This window comes from Elephantulus edwardii, unplaced genomic scaffold (genome assembly GCF_000299155.1).
Source record: "Elephantulus edwardii isolate Elephantulus edwardi_28Jun2011 unplaced genomic scaffold, EleEdw1.0 scaffold00039, whole genome shotgun sequence".
Lineage (NCBI taxonomy): Eukaryota > Metazoa > Chordata > Mammalia > Macroscelidea > Macroscelididae > Elephantulus > Elephantulus edwardii.
Window position 1 is genome coordinate 13,308,922 of NW_006399789.1, and position 14,779 is coordinate 13,323,700.

Genomic DNA, 14,779 nt, shown 5'->3' on the forward strand with positions numbered 1-14,779 from the left:
GTGGAATAGTTGGGTCATATTAATTTCTATGTTCAGCTTTTTGAGGAAGCACCAAACTTCCTTCCAGAGTGGTTGTACCATTTTACAATCCCACCACTAATGTATAAGAGTTTCTACCTCACCACATCTCATCCTCTTTAACATTTATTACTTGCTGTCCTATTAAACTTTGCCACTGCTACTGGAGTGAGATGATATCTCATTGTGGTTTTGACTTGCATCTCTCTAATTGCCAGTGAGTTTGAGTATTTCTTCAGGTGTCTGTTGATCATCCTAATATCTTCCTCTGTGAAAAGTCTTTCCATGTCTTTTTCCTAGTTTATAATTGTGGTATCAGTCTTTTTCTTGTGGAGGCCTGGCAGGATTCTGTAAACTTTTGATATGAGACCCTTGTCTGAGATGGTATTGCCAAATGTTTTTTTCCCAGTCAGGAGATTTTCTTTTCACTCTGTTGCAAAATGTTTTTGATGAGCAGAGGGATTTATAATTAGCAGGTCCCATTCATCAGTTTTATCCTCTGCAGACTGTGCATTTCTGGCTGTATTTGGCAGTCTCTTTATATGATATACTAGGCCATCTAAGCTTGATCACATCATTGGACTTTGATGACCACTGAGATTCCTTCCCTAAGCTGTTTGGTCAATGCTTAAATGCTAACTCAGCTTTACCATTTTTTTCCTTTCTTTTCACAGATATATGTTGTTGTGATGTGCTGTCAAGTCCAATATGAATCATAGCGACCCTATGAATGACATGTATCCTGTACCATACATGCTTATCATCTCAGACACACATTAGCCCATTGTCACACATATTCTATCAATCCATATCTTGAGGGTCTTACTCTCTTTTCTACCCTTCCAAGCAGCATGTCCTTCTCCAATGAATGTTGTTGTTGTTAGGTGCTGTTGAGTTGAATATGGCTCATAGTGACCTTAAGAACAACAGATCTGAATCCTGACCTATGCTGTGCCATCCTCTTTATTTGAGACATACTCAAGCCCATTACAACAGTCACTGTGTCTGTCCAAATAGCTGAGGGTCTTCCTCTCTTTTGCTTACCCCCTATCTTTCCAAGCATGATGTTCCTTCGCAAGCCATGGCCTCTCCTAATAACATGCCAATGTAGGGGAAAAAGCATGTGAGCCAAAACAAAGGGAAGAAATGCAGAAGTACAAGAGATGAACAGATTTCAAAGGACAGCATGAGAAGACAATGAAAAGTGTTATAATGGAATGTTCAAAGAGCTGGAGTTGGAGACTAAAAAAGGAAGAACTTGCTCAGCATTTCTTAAGTTGAAAGAATTAAAAACAAATTCAAGCCTTCAGTTGCAATACTGAGAAATGCAGTGGAAAAATTCTTAAATGATCCAGAAAGCATCAAAAGAAGATGGAAAAGAATACTGTACAAGTACAAAATAAAAATATTTGATACTAATTGTCAGGAAGTAGTATATGATAAAAAATACCGATGGTGATAAAGAAAGAAATTCAAGCTGAATTGAAGGCATTGGCACCCAACAACAACAATATCATGCTAGCAGTGGATAAGAAATCAAATGACACATTACATTGGGCAACTATGCTGCAAAAGACCTCTGTAAGGGGTCAAAAGCAAATATGTAACTTAAGGGAAATGGTGTATATGACCCAAGCCATGATATTTTCAGTTGTTTCATATGCATTTGAAAGCTGGACAGTAACTACTGAAGATGAAAGAAGAGCAGATGTGCTTGAATTATAGTGTTAGTGTAAGACTATTGAATATACCATGCACTCCCAGAGCAGCTAACACATCTGCCTTAGGAGAACAACAACCAAAAGTGCTCCTTAGAATTCAGGATGGTGAGACTTCGTATAACATACAAGGATATGGTATTAGAAAAGGCTTGAGAGAGAAGGATATCATGCTTGGGAAAGTAGAGGGTGAGCAGAGAAAACAAAGACCCTCGAGGAGGTGGACTGGCCAAGTAGATAAATGGGCTGAAACAGAAATGAGCAAGAGAGTGACTTAGGACCAGCCCAGTGTTTTGTTTGGTTGTACACAGTTAACTTTGAGTTCGAATAAGTCAATGACAGCTGATACACAAATATATATTATAAATTTGGTGGTACACTAAAATAAACGAAATTCTGGAATAACACAAATAATATGATACACATTTTGCATGTAATTAAATAATATTTTGATGAATAATGCAAATATTCTGAAGCAGGAGTGGCATCTACTTCTTATACAAAATACCTCTGGAAACTCTATGAGAAATGAAATGACAATAGTCTTTATAGAAACGCTTCAGGTCTTTTGTTCATAGAGATGCTATGAGTCGTGTTCAACTTGATGGCAATCATCATCATCAACAACAACATGCAAATATATGTTGTTATTGTTGTTGTTATGTGCTGTCGAGTCGCCTGCAACTGAAGCCTACCCTGTTCTGAGTCAGTCTGACTAACTCTGACACACCTACTAGCCCCATAACTGCAGTGATTGAATCAGTCCTACAATACTCACCTATCTTGTTCGGGCAACAGTCTACCTATGTACAAGTTCCCTATGAATATAGTTAAAACGTAATCACATCACAGCATGATATAAATGGGTATATGTTATAAAGTAGAAAGATAGGTTTCTTCCTCTTTTTCAAAGAGAGCTATCCAAAAACAGTGAGACAGTACAGGCTATAGAACTTGTAAACAGAGTGTGGAATGAAAATGTGTGGCCCTTTGTTATATGTGATTAAGAATTTTAAGATAGAGACAACAGAGCATTACATCAAACATGGCCTGTTCTATGCTGAGTCCCTGTACGGCTTCCAGGTTGAGTGTCACACAGCTGGACTAGGCTGAGCTCACTGAGACCCTATGAAGAAGTATGATTTTAACCCAGGTAAGCCTCCAGCGTCTTTTAGTGATCAGTTTAATTTAGTCCTCATTTGAGATATGTTGCTTCTCAAGACTGTTCTCTCAGTACAAAATAAACTTTTTTTTTAATTTTAAGGAGAACAAACAAAACAGAACTTTAAATAATTGAGTAGATTAAAGCAATAGCAACTGAGATTTGGGTAAAATTGTTTAAATTTATTTTAAGACATAATAATTATGCCCCCTGTTCCCAGATCTGAAATCTCTAGGTCATGCAAACAGTTGAATATTCAACTGATAACTGAAAGGTTAATGGTTGGAATCCACCCAGGGTTGCCCAGAAGAAAGGTCTCTTTTCCATTTTGCAAAGTCTGTGCATATAGAAGGGAAGTCTACTCTGAACATAGCCAGTTTCATTAGTTGATAGAAAGTGAGTAAGAAGGTTGATGAGTTTCATTCTTAGAGTCAAATTCACACAATAAAAAGAAGAGAAAAATAGTGATTCATAAGGAATCCCTCAGCAATTAAATGGGAAAGAAAATATGGGATATACCAAACTAACGTAATCTTAACTCCCAAAACCTACCTACTACCATTTATTAACTCTGTCTAGTAGCCGACCTATAGGATGGAGTAGAAGCATTTCATCAAAGTTTGGAGGTTGGATTTCTCATTGGAGGCTAGGATTTTGAAGCTCCATCTCACGTACTTTGGGCACGCGGTCAGGAGGGTCCTGTCCTTGAAGAAGGACCTCATGCTTGGAAGAGAGGAGGGACAGAGCAGGAGAGGGAGACCCTGATGATACAGTAACTGGGACGATAGCAGTAGGTGTGCTGGAGTCAGTGAGATTGGCTCAGGACACAGGAGGCTTCAGAGCTTCATACATGGCACATAACAGCAAACAACAGTCTCTAGGAGAGCAGTCTGCATCATCTTACTCCTAAAAAGCAGCAGGTGGCATTGGAGAGAAGAAATTCATTCTTTTACTTGACATACATATCTCGTCTCTCTGTGACTGGGATCTAGGGCCATGTGTAACCTGGTTATAATTTGCTTTTACCGCCTCAAATGATAGCAAATTGGCAGCGTCAGTATTAAGGTGATGAAAATAGGAATACAGAGATGTCTGAGAAGGTGCAGGATTGACTTAGGCTCATTTAGTTGTTAAACTTTAGAATTTCTTGTTCCTCTTCCCGCCCCAGCTCCCCCCCCCCCCCCCCCGCCTTAGTGTAATTCCTCTGGGACTAATTGTTCGGGTATAAACAGCATGATTTACATAATTCAAGTCTTTTAGTTCCGTATAAGCATTCACTGTGGTGAGAAAAGGAGCAAAGAGAAGAGGTTTTTCTCAACCAGGGGTTCAACAATGGCATCCCCTACAGTTCAGCAGGTAGGTGGAGAATACAAGATAGGTCTTTGCCTCTCTTTCTTTAAGGTTTTACTAAGAAGTGAATTGCAATCCTAATATTTCAGTAGTGTTGCAAAAGCACTGGCGCTTCCTGTTGGCACTGTAGGAATGTGTAGCAATCAGGAGTTGGCAGAAGGTAAAAAGACTTCCTTTGATTTGTACTGAAAGGCAGAGCCATTTGGATGTCAACAAGATAATGTACCACCTCTAGGCAATTTAAACTATTTCTTGAGAAGAGAATTAAGAAGCCTAAAACGATTTCCTGTTAGTACATGACATAGTAAATTACTTATCATATTATTACACATGAGACCAGTTTTTTATTTTCTTAGGAAAACATTTTCTAGTCAAATATTTTCTTGAATGCAGTGGTCACAGAAGAGCAAGGAAGAAGAGAAAGAAGGATAAGAGAGGGCGAAAGTCATTACTAATGCTCATTAAGCATAGTGTTTAAAAGTGTTAATACTTATTTCATGAATTTGTCACCATTAAAACTTTGATAGAAACAAAATAACTAAAAAGTGACATGGACAAAGGCAAAACCGTTTAAAGAAAACAGAATACTTAGCAGTTAGCAGTATTTTATAATGCCTTTTAGAAGTCTTAAATCTTAAATAATATTTAGTAAAGGAAGTGTTTAAGTGTTTGTTAAAAGTACTATTCACATTTAAAGGCAAGATAAAAAATGAGTACAATCAGATTAGAAAAAACCAGCTGGGTACAATCCTGCAGTTTAATCACTTTCTTAAGAAATGTAAAAAGCCTCACCCTTTTTAAAATCTAGTAGAATAGAGTTCTAGCTGTAGTATTTGTTCATAAGCTGAATGGGCAAGCACTTTATGGTGTGTCACATCTTCAACTTTTATGCCTGACTTTCTTTTAGAAACAGGACTATGTGTAGAGACACATTGTTAAAATATGAAGACCAGATTTGCCTTTTAATTCTGCTGCAATCCAGGTATTGAGGCACATTTATATTGATGTTCTTCCAGTTATGGGCTGTTGAATCAGAACCAACCCGTAGCTGACCCTTCAGAAGATTTTCAGAGGCTGTAAATTGCATGGAAGGAGATTCCCCATCTTTCTCTCATGAAGCAGTTGGTAGATTTAATCAGCCTACCTCTGTTTTGGCAGCACAATTCCTTATCTCTAAGCCACCAAAGTTCCCTGTTTATATATATATAGGTTAAAAAAAATAGACACCAAAAACACTGGAAAAACACAGTCTTGAAATATATTATTTTATTAATTTAGCTTTCCATAGGTAATCAGTCTGAAAGCTGTGAAAGAGAACAGCCACTGAAAGATTTAAACTGGATAACAGATTCACAGGTGCAAGCCACTTGCTAAATGTGCCACTGAGAATGATGATGATGTTTAAATGGAAGCTGCTTCAAAAACTATCTTATGAAGTTTCAAGTTGCCATGTAATGTGTCCCTGCTCTAACAGGTGTTTAAAGAATACTGATGAGCATATTCATCTTTATTATGTTTCAATGACTTTCTCTTCCTTCTTAGAGCTGACTAACTTAAGTGGCATTCCTGGGAGGAGTAAGAAGATTCCTAATTACTTTCTGCATGCTCATTTAAAAACAGGAGATTTTAATAATGAAAATCTCACCACGCTCTCGTTTGCCTTAGAAAGCCCGTCTCTGACTTACAAAATTAGGAGAGTAGATGATTATTAACATCAAAGTAACTAAATCAGAAAAATAGTTTGCATTCAAAATGGAAAACATTCTTTTGTCATGGAGTTGTCTTTAAGATAAGAATATTGCCCTATTCCATCATTTTTATTGAAGTAAAAGAATTTTTGTTTCTCTTCACTTTGTTGTTAGACACAGCTGAGTCAGGTCTGACTTATAATACTGTAGAACAAAACACTACTTCATTCTGTATTGTCCTTACCACTGTTGCTGTGTTTGAGACATATTTAGTCAGGCCATCTTGTTGAGGGTCTTCCTCAACTAAAGTGATGTAGAAAACACACACACACACACACACACACACACACACACACACACACTTTCTTTCTCTGTGTGTCTCTTTTGCATCTGTTTTATATGAGCATGTTGACAGTGATTGTTGTAGTGTTGTTATGTGCTATCAAGTGGCCTGAGATCCATAACGACTCTATGCACAGCTGCTCTGAAGCTTGCCCTGTCCTGAGACAGTCTTACTGACTCCAACACACCAACCCTCAGTGTCCCAGTTGCTGTATCAATCCATCTCATCTGTGGTCTTCTCTCCTGCATGTCCTTTCACCCTTTCGAGCATGATGTCCTTCTCCAAGAACTTGTCTCTCCTAGCCCAAAATATGTGAGATGGAACTTCAAAATCCTAGCCTTTAAGGAGAAACTTGGCTTCACTCTAAGATAGACCTATTTATTTTCTTGGTGGTCCATGGTAATTTTAAGGCTCTTCTCCAACACCACAATTTGAAAGCACCAATTCTTTTATTATCTTTTGTAATCATCCACCTCTCTGATGCATAGCAAGTAATTGTGAAGACTATGGTGTATAATAGGTGCACCCATGATTGCTTTTTAATACTCTGAAGAGGTCCCTAATAACAGATTTTCCCAATGGATTTCATCTTTTGATTTTCTGACTGCTGGTGCCAAGAGTGTTGAAAGTGATTAGAGGTCCTCTTATTTCTCCCAATAATGTCTCCTGCAGTAATGTTTGACTCATCAACCAGTCCTAATAAGGAATGGCAAGCAATCAAAAAACTTAGTCGTAAAAAGTGGAATATCTTTCTCCTCTTAGCCTTCTCCAATGAGAGGATCGGAGGAACAGGAGAGAAAGGCTATGTGTATATTGAAAATCAACCCCCAAATCATAGAGCAAATTCATTTTTACAGTGAGAGAAAAATTTAATGCTCTTGGCTACTAACCAAGAAAAGTGTGAGAGTCAAGTTACCCAGAAGCACCTGGAAAGAAAAACCTGGAAATCTATTTCTGAGAAAATCAGCTGTTGAAAACCCAGTGGAGCCGACTTAGCTCTGACACACAGGGGGTTGCAATGAACAAATTTGTTGTTATTGTGCTCTGTGGAGTCAGAATCACCTCCGAGCTGACTCTCTAATTGACTTTTCAGAGATTGTCAATCACAAGGGAGAACATTGATTCAAATCAACTGACTTTGTGTTGGCAGCACAACTCCTTATCACTAGGCCACTAAACCCTCCATTTTTAACTTTTATCTGTTAAAATTTTTTCTGAATCAATTGTAGATGTTCCAGAAATTTTTGGAAAATTTCAACTATTCTGATTTTGGACACATTTTGGATGCATACATATCAAAGAAATAATTTTTTAGGGATAACTATGCTAATATAAATGGCAGCGTTAACATTATTGGTAACATCTCTAAAGGCAGTTGGTTGTGTTTCTACTACATGTTATTTAAACATACAAATTCTGAATCTGAAGATAACTCATTCCTCTTATGTAATTTCATGGCTAAAATATGTCCAGCTAGGCCATTTGTTTTGGGAGGATAGGGCAGGACCACAAAGCAGAGAAGTTAAGGATAAAATGGCTTTGGAATCTCGACTGTAGAAAATTTTTAATTTCAAATTTAGGCTTGGTCTTCTATAGCTAAATGAATGTTGTTGTTGTTCTCTAAATTCATTATCCAAATTTAAGAACAATGTTAAAAAGCTCCTGCTGACTTTCCACTGGATAAAAATACCAACTTGGGAATCCATAAAAGTACAGCTCCCTTCCCCTGCCCTTTCTTCTCCTCTAAAGTCAAACAAAATCCTTTGCCAACAAGTTCATTCCAATTTGGTGACTTTCTAGGACAGAGCTGTTGTGTTGTTGTTGTTGTGTACTGTTGAGTTGGAACTGACCCATAGCTGACCCTCCTGAGGGTTTTCAGAGGCAGTTAATCGCAGGGGAGGAAATTGCTCCTGTAGAGTAGCTGGTGGCCCCAAACCATGCACCTTTGGGATTACTGCACAGCTTCTTGCCTCTATGCCACCAGAGCTCCCTGGGACAGAGTAGAACTACCCAATAGGAGCTCTGAAGCTGTCATCTTTACAGAAGCAAACCAGCAGAGCTTTCTCCTGAAAAGCAGCTGATGGCCTCAAACTACTAAACTTTTGGTTCACAACAAAATGCTTAACCACCACAACACCACGGCCCTCTTCTCTTCATTCTTCTATCTGAGGTCTCAGAGATCACTGACAATTACTGCCAGGCTATTTCAGAATTCCTGCAACCTCTTATTTTTTCCTTCTTTGATTAGAACAGACTGTTCCTCTTCTGGTCAAATCTCAAGGAGCCCTGGTGATGCAGTGGATTAAAAATGATGATGCTAACTGAAAGGTAGGAGGTTTGAATCCACCATCTTCTCCATGAGAAAAAGACGATGCTTCTACTCTGCTTCCAGAAACATTTACAGCCTTAGAAACCCCATGGACAGTTCTACTCTATACTGTAGTGTCACTGTGAGTCAAAATCACCTTGGCAACAGGGGGTATATATTGCTGTTATATGCTGTTGAGTCACGTGTGACTCATAGTGACCCTCATAGTGAGAGTCATAGAGTCACTCATAGTGATTTATAATACAACAGCCCTAAACCCTTCTCTATCCTGTGCCAATCTTATTGTCTCTGACACACCTACCTTCATTTCCCCAGTCACTGAATCGATCCATCTCACTGCGGGTCTTCCTCTCTTGTGCTGTCCCTCTACCCTCCCAAGCATGACATCCCTCTCCAAGAGCTGGTCCCTCTTTGCAACATGTCCAAAATATGTCTGATGAAGCTTCAGTATCCTTGCCTCCAAGGAACAGCCTGGTTTCACCCTCTCTAGGATGAACAGGTTTGTTCTCCTTGCAGTCCATGGTGAATTCAATACTCTTCTCCAGCACCACAGCTCAAAGGCATCAATTCTCTTTCTATCATCCCTAGTCATTGACCAGCTCTCTGATTCATAGTAAGTAATTGCAAAGACAATGGTCTGCATCAGACACACCTTAGTCTTCAGACTGACATGACTGACATCATTGCACTTCAGTACTTTGGAGAGGTCTCTGACAGGAGACTTTCCCAGTGTAATTCGTCTTTTGATTTCCTGGCTGCTGATACCAAATGTGTTGATTGTGGAGCCAAGCAAACAAAATTTTTTAGATTTAGTTAAAATCTCCCATTCATTAAGACTGTTCAAAAGTCACACCTTCACTCGAGCAATCTCATCTACTGATGCTCTCTTGCCTACTTGGATATTTGACAGCATATTTTGCCTAAATTTCTTTCATCAATTATGATGAAATCTATGACAAAGTACCATTGTATTGTCTTGATGTACTCTGTTTTGTTGTTTTAGCCGTTTTGTAGATTCTTTGATACCAGGAACTGCCTTCGTGCTTTTTCTTCCTTGTATATTTTGCATGTTCAGTAATTATTTCTTCCTCAATCTAGAGGGTTTCCAATACAGAGGCTCAGTATTTATATTGAGTTTTCAGATATTGATCAGAAACATGATATATGTGGATTCATTCACCACCAGAGACTTTACAGTAGTAATAACTGTGCTTTGTTCTCACTTAGCGGTGTTTTCTTCTAAATATATAAAGATGTAGCTTTTTAAATTTACAAGTAAATGATGGTCTGTATACCATTGAGTTGGAACTGACCCATAGCTGACCCTTCAGATGGTTTTCAGAGGCAGTTAATTGCACAGGAGGAGATTGCCCATCCTTCTCCTGGAGAGCAACTAGTGGTCTTGAATCCCGTGTCTTTGGGATTACAGTGTAGCTTCTTGCCACTAGGCAAGAATATGTAAATGATGATATACAGATTTTTATATGCAAAAAGGACAATCTGATCCTCTACAAGGTGAGATGGGGAAAGTTGTTTTTCTTGTGGAATTTGCTTGCTTTCCTTAGTCTCTCAAACTACTTGCTCCTCAGTCTTTTGTGTGACTCACTAGAATTTAACAGACGATTGTTACTGCATAGTCTGTGTTACACAGGGCTCTGAGGGGAGGGTCTAGAAGGTACACTTCACAAAGTGAAGGTAGTCTAGCCTAGGCTTCTGCCCCACCTCTGAGTTATCTGCTGTAGTTGCTCTTAAGGCTTTATGATTTGTTGAAAAGGATGAGTCCACTAAGTCAGCACCTACCCACCCAACTTCCAAAAACAAAACAAGGACAGCTGCTATCAAGTCTATTGCAATTGTTGTGGTTGTCATTGCTATGGACACTTGAGGTAGAACCAGTCGATACCTGACACTCCAGTGGGTTTTCTGAGGCAGTAAATTGCATAGGATTAGTAGCTGATGGATCCAAACCAGCTGTGCTGGCAGAGCAATTCCTTACCACACCTTAGAGGACCACAATTGTCGCAGGGTAGAACCATGCTCCACAGGGTTTTCAATGGCTGGTTTTTCAGAATGTGATAACCAGGCATGTCTTTTGAGGCATCTCTGGATAGACTCCCACCTCCCACCCTGAAGTCAGCACTGGAATGTTGTAGACATTTACATCTTTCAGACACTCTGCCAGGTCATTAGCAACTCTTGAATTTTTCTTCCTCCTTAAAACCACCTTAGTATAAAAAAAAGATCAAAGCAAGGTGAAAAGAAGGCAGTGAATGAATATAATTATTTAAGAATGATAACAGCCAGCACAAGACAACAAATCTCCATCAATTCTAAGGTGGTAATATGAACTTGTTTGAGGAAGAAGCACATGTGTTTGCTTATAGATGTCCATACTTTCTAGTCACATGAAGAAGATCAATAATAATAAGTTCAATAATAAGCTTATTTATTTTCACTTTTTAAAATTTAAGTTCTGGAATAAAGTAAGTATTTAGTAAATGTTGGCAGAATAAATTGAATGAAGTACAGTAAAAAGTAAATATTACTAAGTCCATTTTAGAGGGGTTCTGGTAGAATAGCTGGTAGGGAGTTGTGCTACTAACCCAAAGGCTACACCAGTTTGGGGGTTCGAATCCACCAGAGAGCTCCAAGGGAGGAAAATGGGTAATCTCGTCTTAGGCAATTTACAGCCTTAGAATCTCACTGAAGGGCTGTTTGGGGTCAGAACCAACTCAAATGCAGTGAGTGAATGAGTGAATGAGTGAAGTGGTAAAATATCCTCTACTTTATCAAATATTCCTTCAGAGTCATTGACATCAAGCCAGAACCAACTCACAGCTGACCTTCCACTGGGTTTTGTAAGGTTGTAAGTCTCTGGGGAGAGGATTCCCCACCTTTATCCTCTGCAGCAGCTGGTAGATTAGAATAACCAGAAAGGCAGTGCTTTTGGGTTAGTCCAGCGACTCCATACCAGCCCAAGAGTGCTCCCTAAACGTCTTTTGTTGCTGTCATTGTTACGGGCCAGCAAGTGGAAACCAACTCCTGGTTGACCTTCTAGTGGGTTTTCAGAAGCTATAAATCAAATGGGAGGAGATTGTCCATTTCTCCCTCACCCCAAGCCTCCATTGTTGTTGTTTTATGTGCCATCAAGTCATTTGCAACTCATAGTGACCCCATGTGGAACAATTCTGAAATCTGCTTTATCCTAAGCCAATTTTGCTGTCTCTGACACACCAACCCTCATTACCCCAGCCATTGAATCAATTATTTCATCAATTGTCTTCTTCTCTTTCTCTGTCTTTCCATTATTCCAAGCATGATGTCCCTCTCCAAGGACCAGTCCTATGTAACATGTAACATGCCCAAAATATGTCAGATGAAGCCTCATTAAGGATATTTCAATTGTTCTTTAAAAGACCATATATGAAACCAACAACAGCAAAAAAAAATAAATATAAAAACAATACATGTAAAAAAACACGAATGAATACAAATTAATTTTAAATAATGACCTCCTGGAAATAAAAATAGAATAAAGGTTTATAAAAATCCAAATTATTCTACTTAGCATCTTTGATTCTTCTATATCTTTCATTAATTTTTACAAATTAAAGAATATGTGAAATAGAGAATTGTGCCTATGACCTGATGAAATGCCACCTCTTTTTACTTTTCTGAAGGAAGTCTATGATTGCTCTGAATATGGAAATGGATCTTGCCCAGAGAATGACAGACCGCTGGGTGTTCGAATAGCTATGTATGCGTTTATGGCAGGAGCCATATTCATCACGGTGTTTGGCAATCTCGCTATGATCATTTCCATTTCCTACTTCAAGCAGCTTCACACGCCAACCAACCTCCTCATCCTCTCCATGGCTGTCACTGACTTTCTCCTGGGGTTCACCATCATGCCGTATAGTATGATACGATCTGTGGAGAATTGCTGGTATTTTGGGATTACGTTTTGCAAGATTCATTACAGTTTTGACCTCATGCTTAGCATCACTTCCATTTTCCATCTTTGTTCTGTGGCCGTTGATAGGTTTTATGCAATCTGCTATCCTTTACGTTACTCCACCAAAATGACCTTGCCAGTCATTCGACGCTTGCTCCTTCTCTGCTGGTCGATACCCGGAGCATTCGCATTCGGGGTGGTCTTCTCAGAGTCCTACGCTGACGGGATAGAAGGCTATGACATCCTCGTCGCTTGTTCCAGTTCCTGCCCGGTGATGTTCAACAAGCTGTGGGGAACCACATTGTTTATGGCGGGTTTCTTCACTCCTGGGTCCGTGATGGTGGGGATTTATGGCAAAATTTTTGCAGTATCCAGAAAACACGCTCGTGCAATCAGTAACTTGCCAGAAAATCAAAACAGCCAGATGAGGAAAGACAAAAAAGCGGCTAAAACTTTAGGAATTGTGATGGGTGTTTTCTTACTCTGCTGGTTTCCCTGTTTCTTTACAATTTTACTAGATCCCTTTTTGAACTTTTCCACTCCTGTGATTTTATTTGATGCTCTGACATGGTTTGGCTATTTTAACTCCACCTGTAATCCCTTAATATATGGTTTCTTCTATCCCTGGTTTCGCAAAGCACTTAAGTACATTTTGCTAGGTAAAATTTTCAGCTCACATTTCCACAATACGAATCTGTTCACTCAAAAAGAAACTGAATAGACATATTCTGTATGATGGATTAAAGCATTTCAATTCACTGGAGCTTTAATTCAATTCACTGGAGTTTAGAAGAATAAAATTGGTCAAAGTGTGTATAAATGTGTATGTGTGTGAAAGATAAAGCAGATTATTTTAGCAAATACAAACAACTTTTAAGGCTTGAGAGAAAGAAAAAAATCTTTGTACCAAAAGCTTCCTCCTTTTTTTTAGATCAGAAACTTCCATACGACAATTACTTGCAGTTCGTTGCTGTTAACTGCCATGTAGTTGACAAAAGTTCATAGCGACCCTAAGAATTATAGATCTGAGCCTTGCACCATCCACATGATCTCTATGACGCAGAAGTCCACTGTGGCAGTCAAGGTGTCAGTCTGTCTTGTTGAGGTCTTCCTCTCTTTCTTCAACCCTCTCCTTTCCCCTGTCTAATACCTCTCTCTCCAGTGACTACTTTTTCCTGAAAATATGTCCAAAGTAAGAGAAATACAATCTCATCGTCCTTGCCTCCAGGAGCATTCTGATCGCATTTTATTCAAGACACATTTCTTTGTTCTTTTGATCTTCTATGACATATCCAGTACTCTTTTTGAACACCACAATTCAGAGGTGTTGGTTTTTTTTGTTCTCATTGTCCAACTTTCAGATGCATGTAAGCAACTGAAAATACAAATGCTTGAATCAGGTATAGCTTGGTCTTTAAAGTGATATCCTTATTCTTTCGAACTTTTGTGAGGTCCTTGGCAGCAGATTTCCCCAGAAAGAGAAGATGGGTACTTTTGTGAGAAGAAGACAGAAATGGACTGAGGAAATCATATGATTTTCAGAAGTAATTAAAACAACACAGAGCTTGAGGAATGTTCCCCTGCTTCACAAGCGCACACACTGTATGACATTTTCATTTCCTTTCTGTTCTTTAGTGTCTGATCAGATATATTTTGGAACGTCAACAACTAAGAATTATAAATAAGTTAATATGAAAATAAAATCTCAGAAAGATCACGTTCTGTCAAACATAAGTCATTTGTCATTCAGTTGAGCTTTGGCTAGATTTTACAGTTGTATGAATAAAATTGTTTTTTTTTGTTTTTTTTTAATTTTTACATAAAAGAAGAAATGGAACACTGTATGACTTAGTTTATAGATTCCACACACATTTTGATTAATGTATCATCTTAATCAATGTAATTGGACTTTTTTCATAATTTATCTTCTTTTTTCACTTACATACCTCTATATTGTGTACTTCTTTTTGATATTCTGATTTTTAATAAATGTCTATAAAAAACTGTGTTGTGAACTGATCATTCCTCCTTGTGCATTTTTATTTATATTGTTTTTTACTTAGTAATTATATATGCTTTTCTGAGAAATAGGGTGGTTTGCAAATCATAGTGACCCTATGTACAGTAGCTCAGAAACCTCCCCAAACCTGAACCAATCTCACTGTCTCTTCACACACTTGTCCCTATTATCCCAGTCACTGTGTCAAACCATCTCA

At 38.5% G+C, this 14,779-nt stretch overlaps 1 protein-coding gene across 1 annotated transcript; it reads left to right on the forward strand.

Moving 5' to 3' along the window:
• The first annotated feature begins 12,291 nt into the window (after window positions 1-12,291).
• Window positions 12,292-13,284, forward strand: TAAR2 (trace amine associated receptor 2). Its single transcript, XM_006884980.1, has one exon. It carries the CDS (start codon window positions 12,364-12,366, stop codon window positions 13,282-13,284), a length of 921 nt encoding a protein of 306 aa, XP_006885042.1. The 5' UTR covers window positions 12,292-12,363.
• The last annotated feature ends 1,495 nt before the right edge of the window (window positions 13,285-14,779 follow it).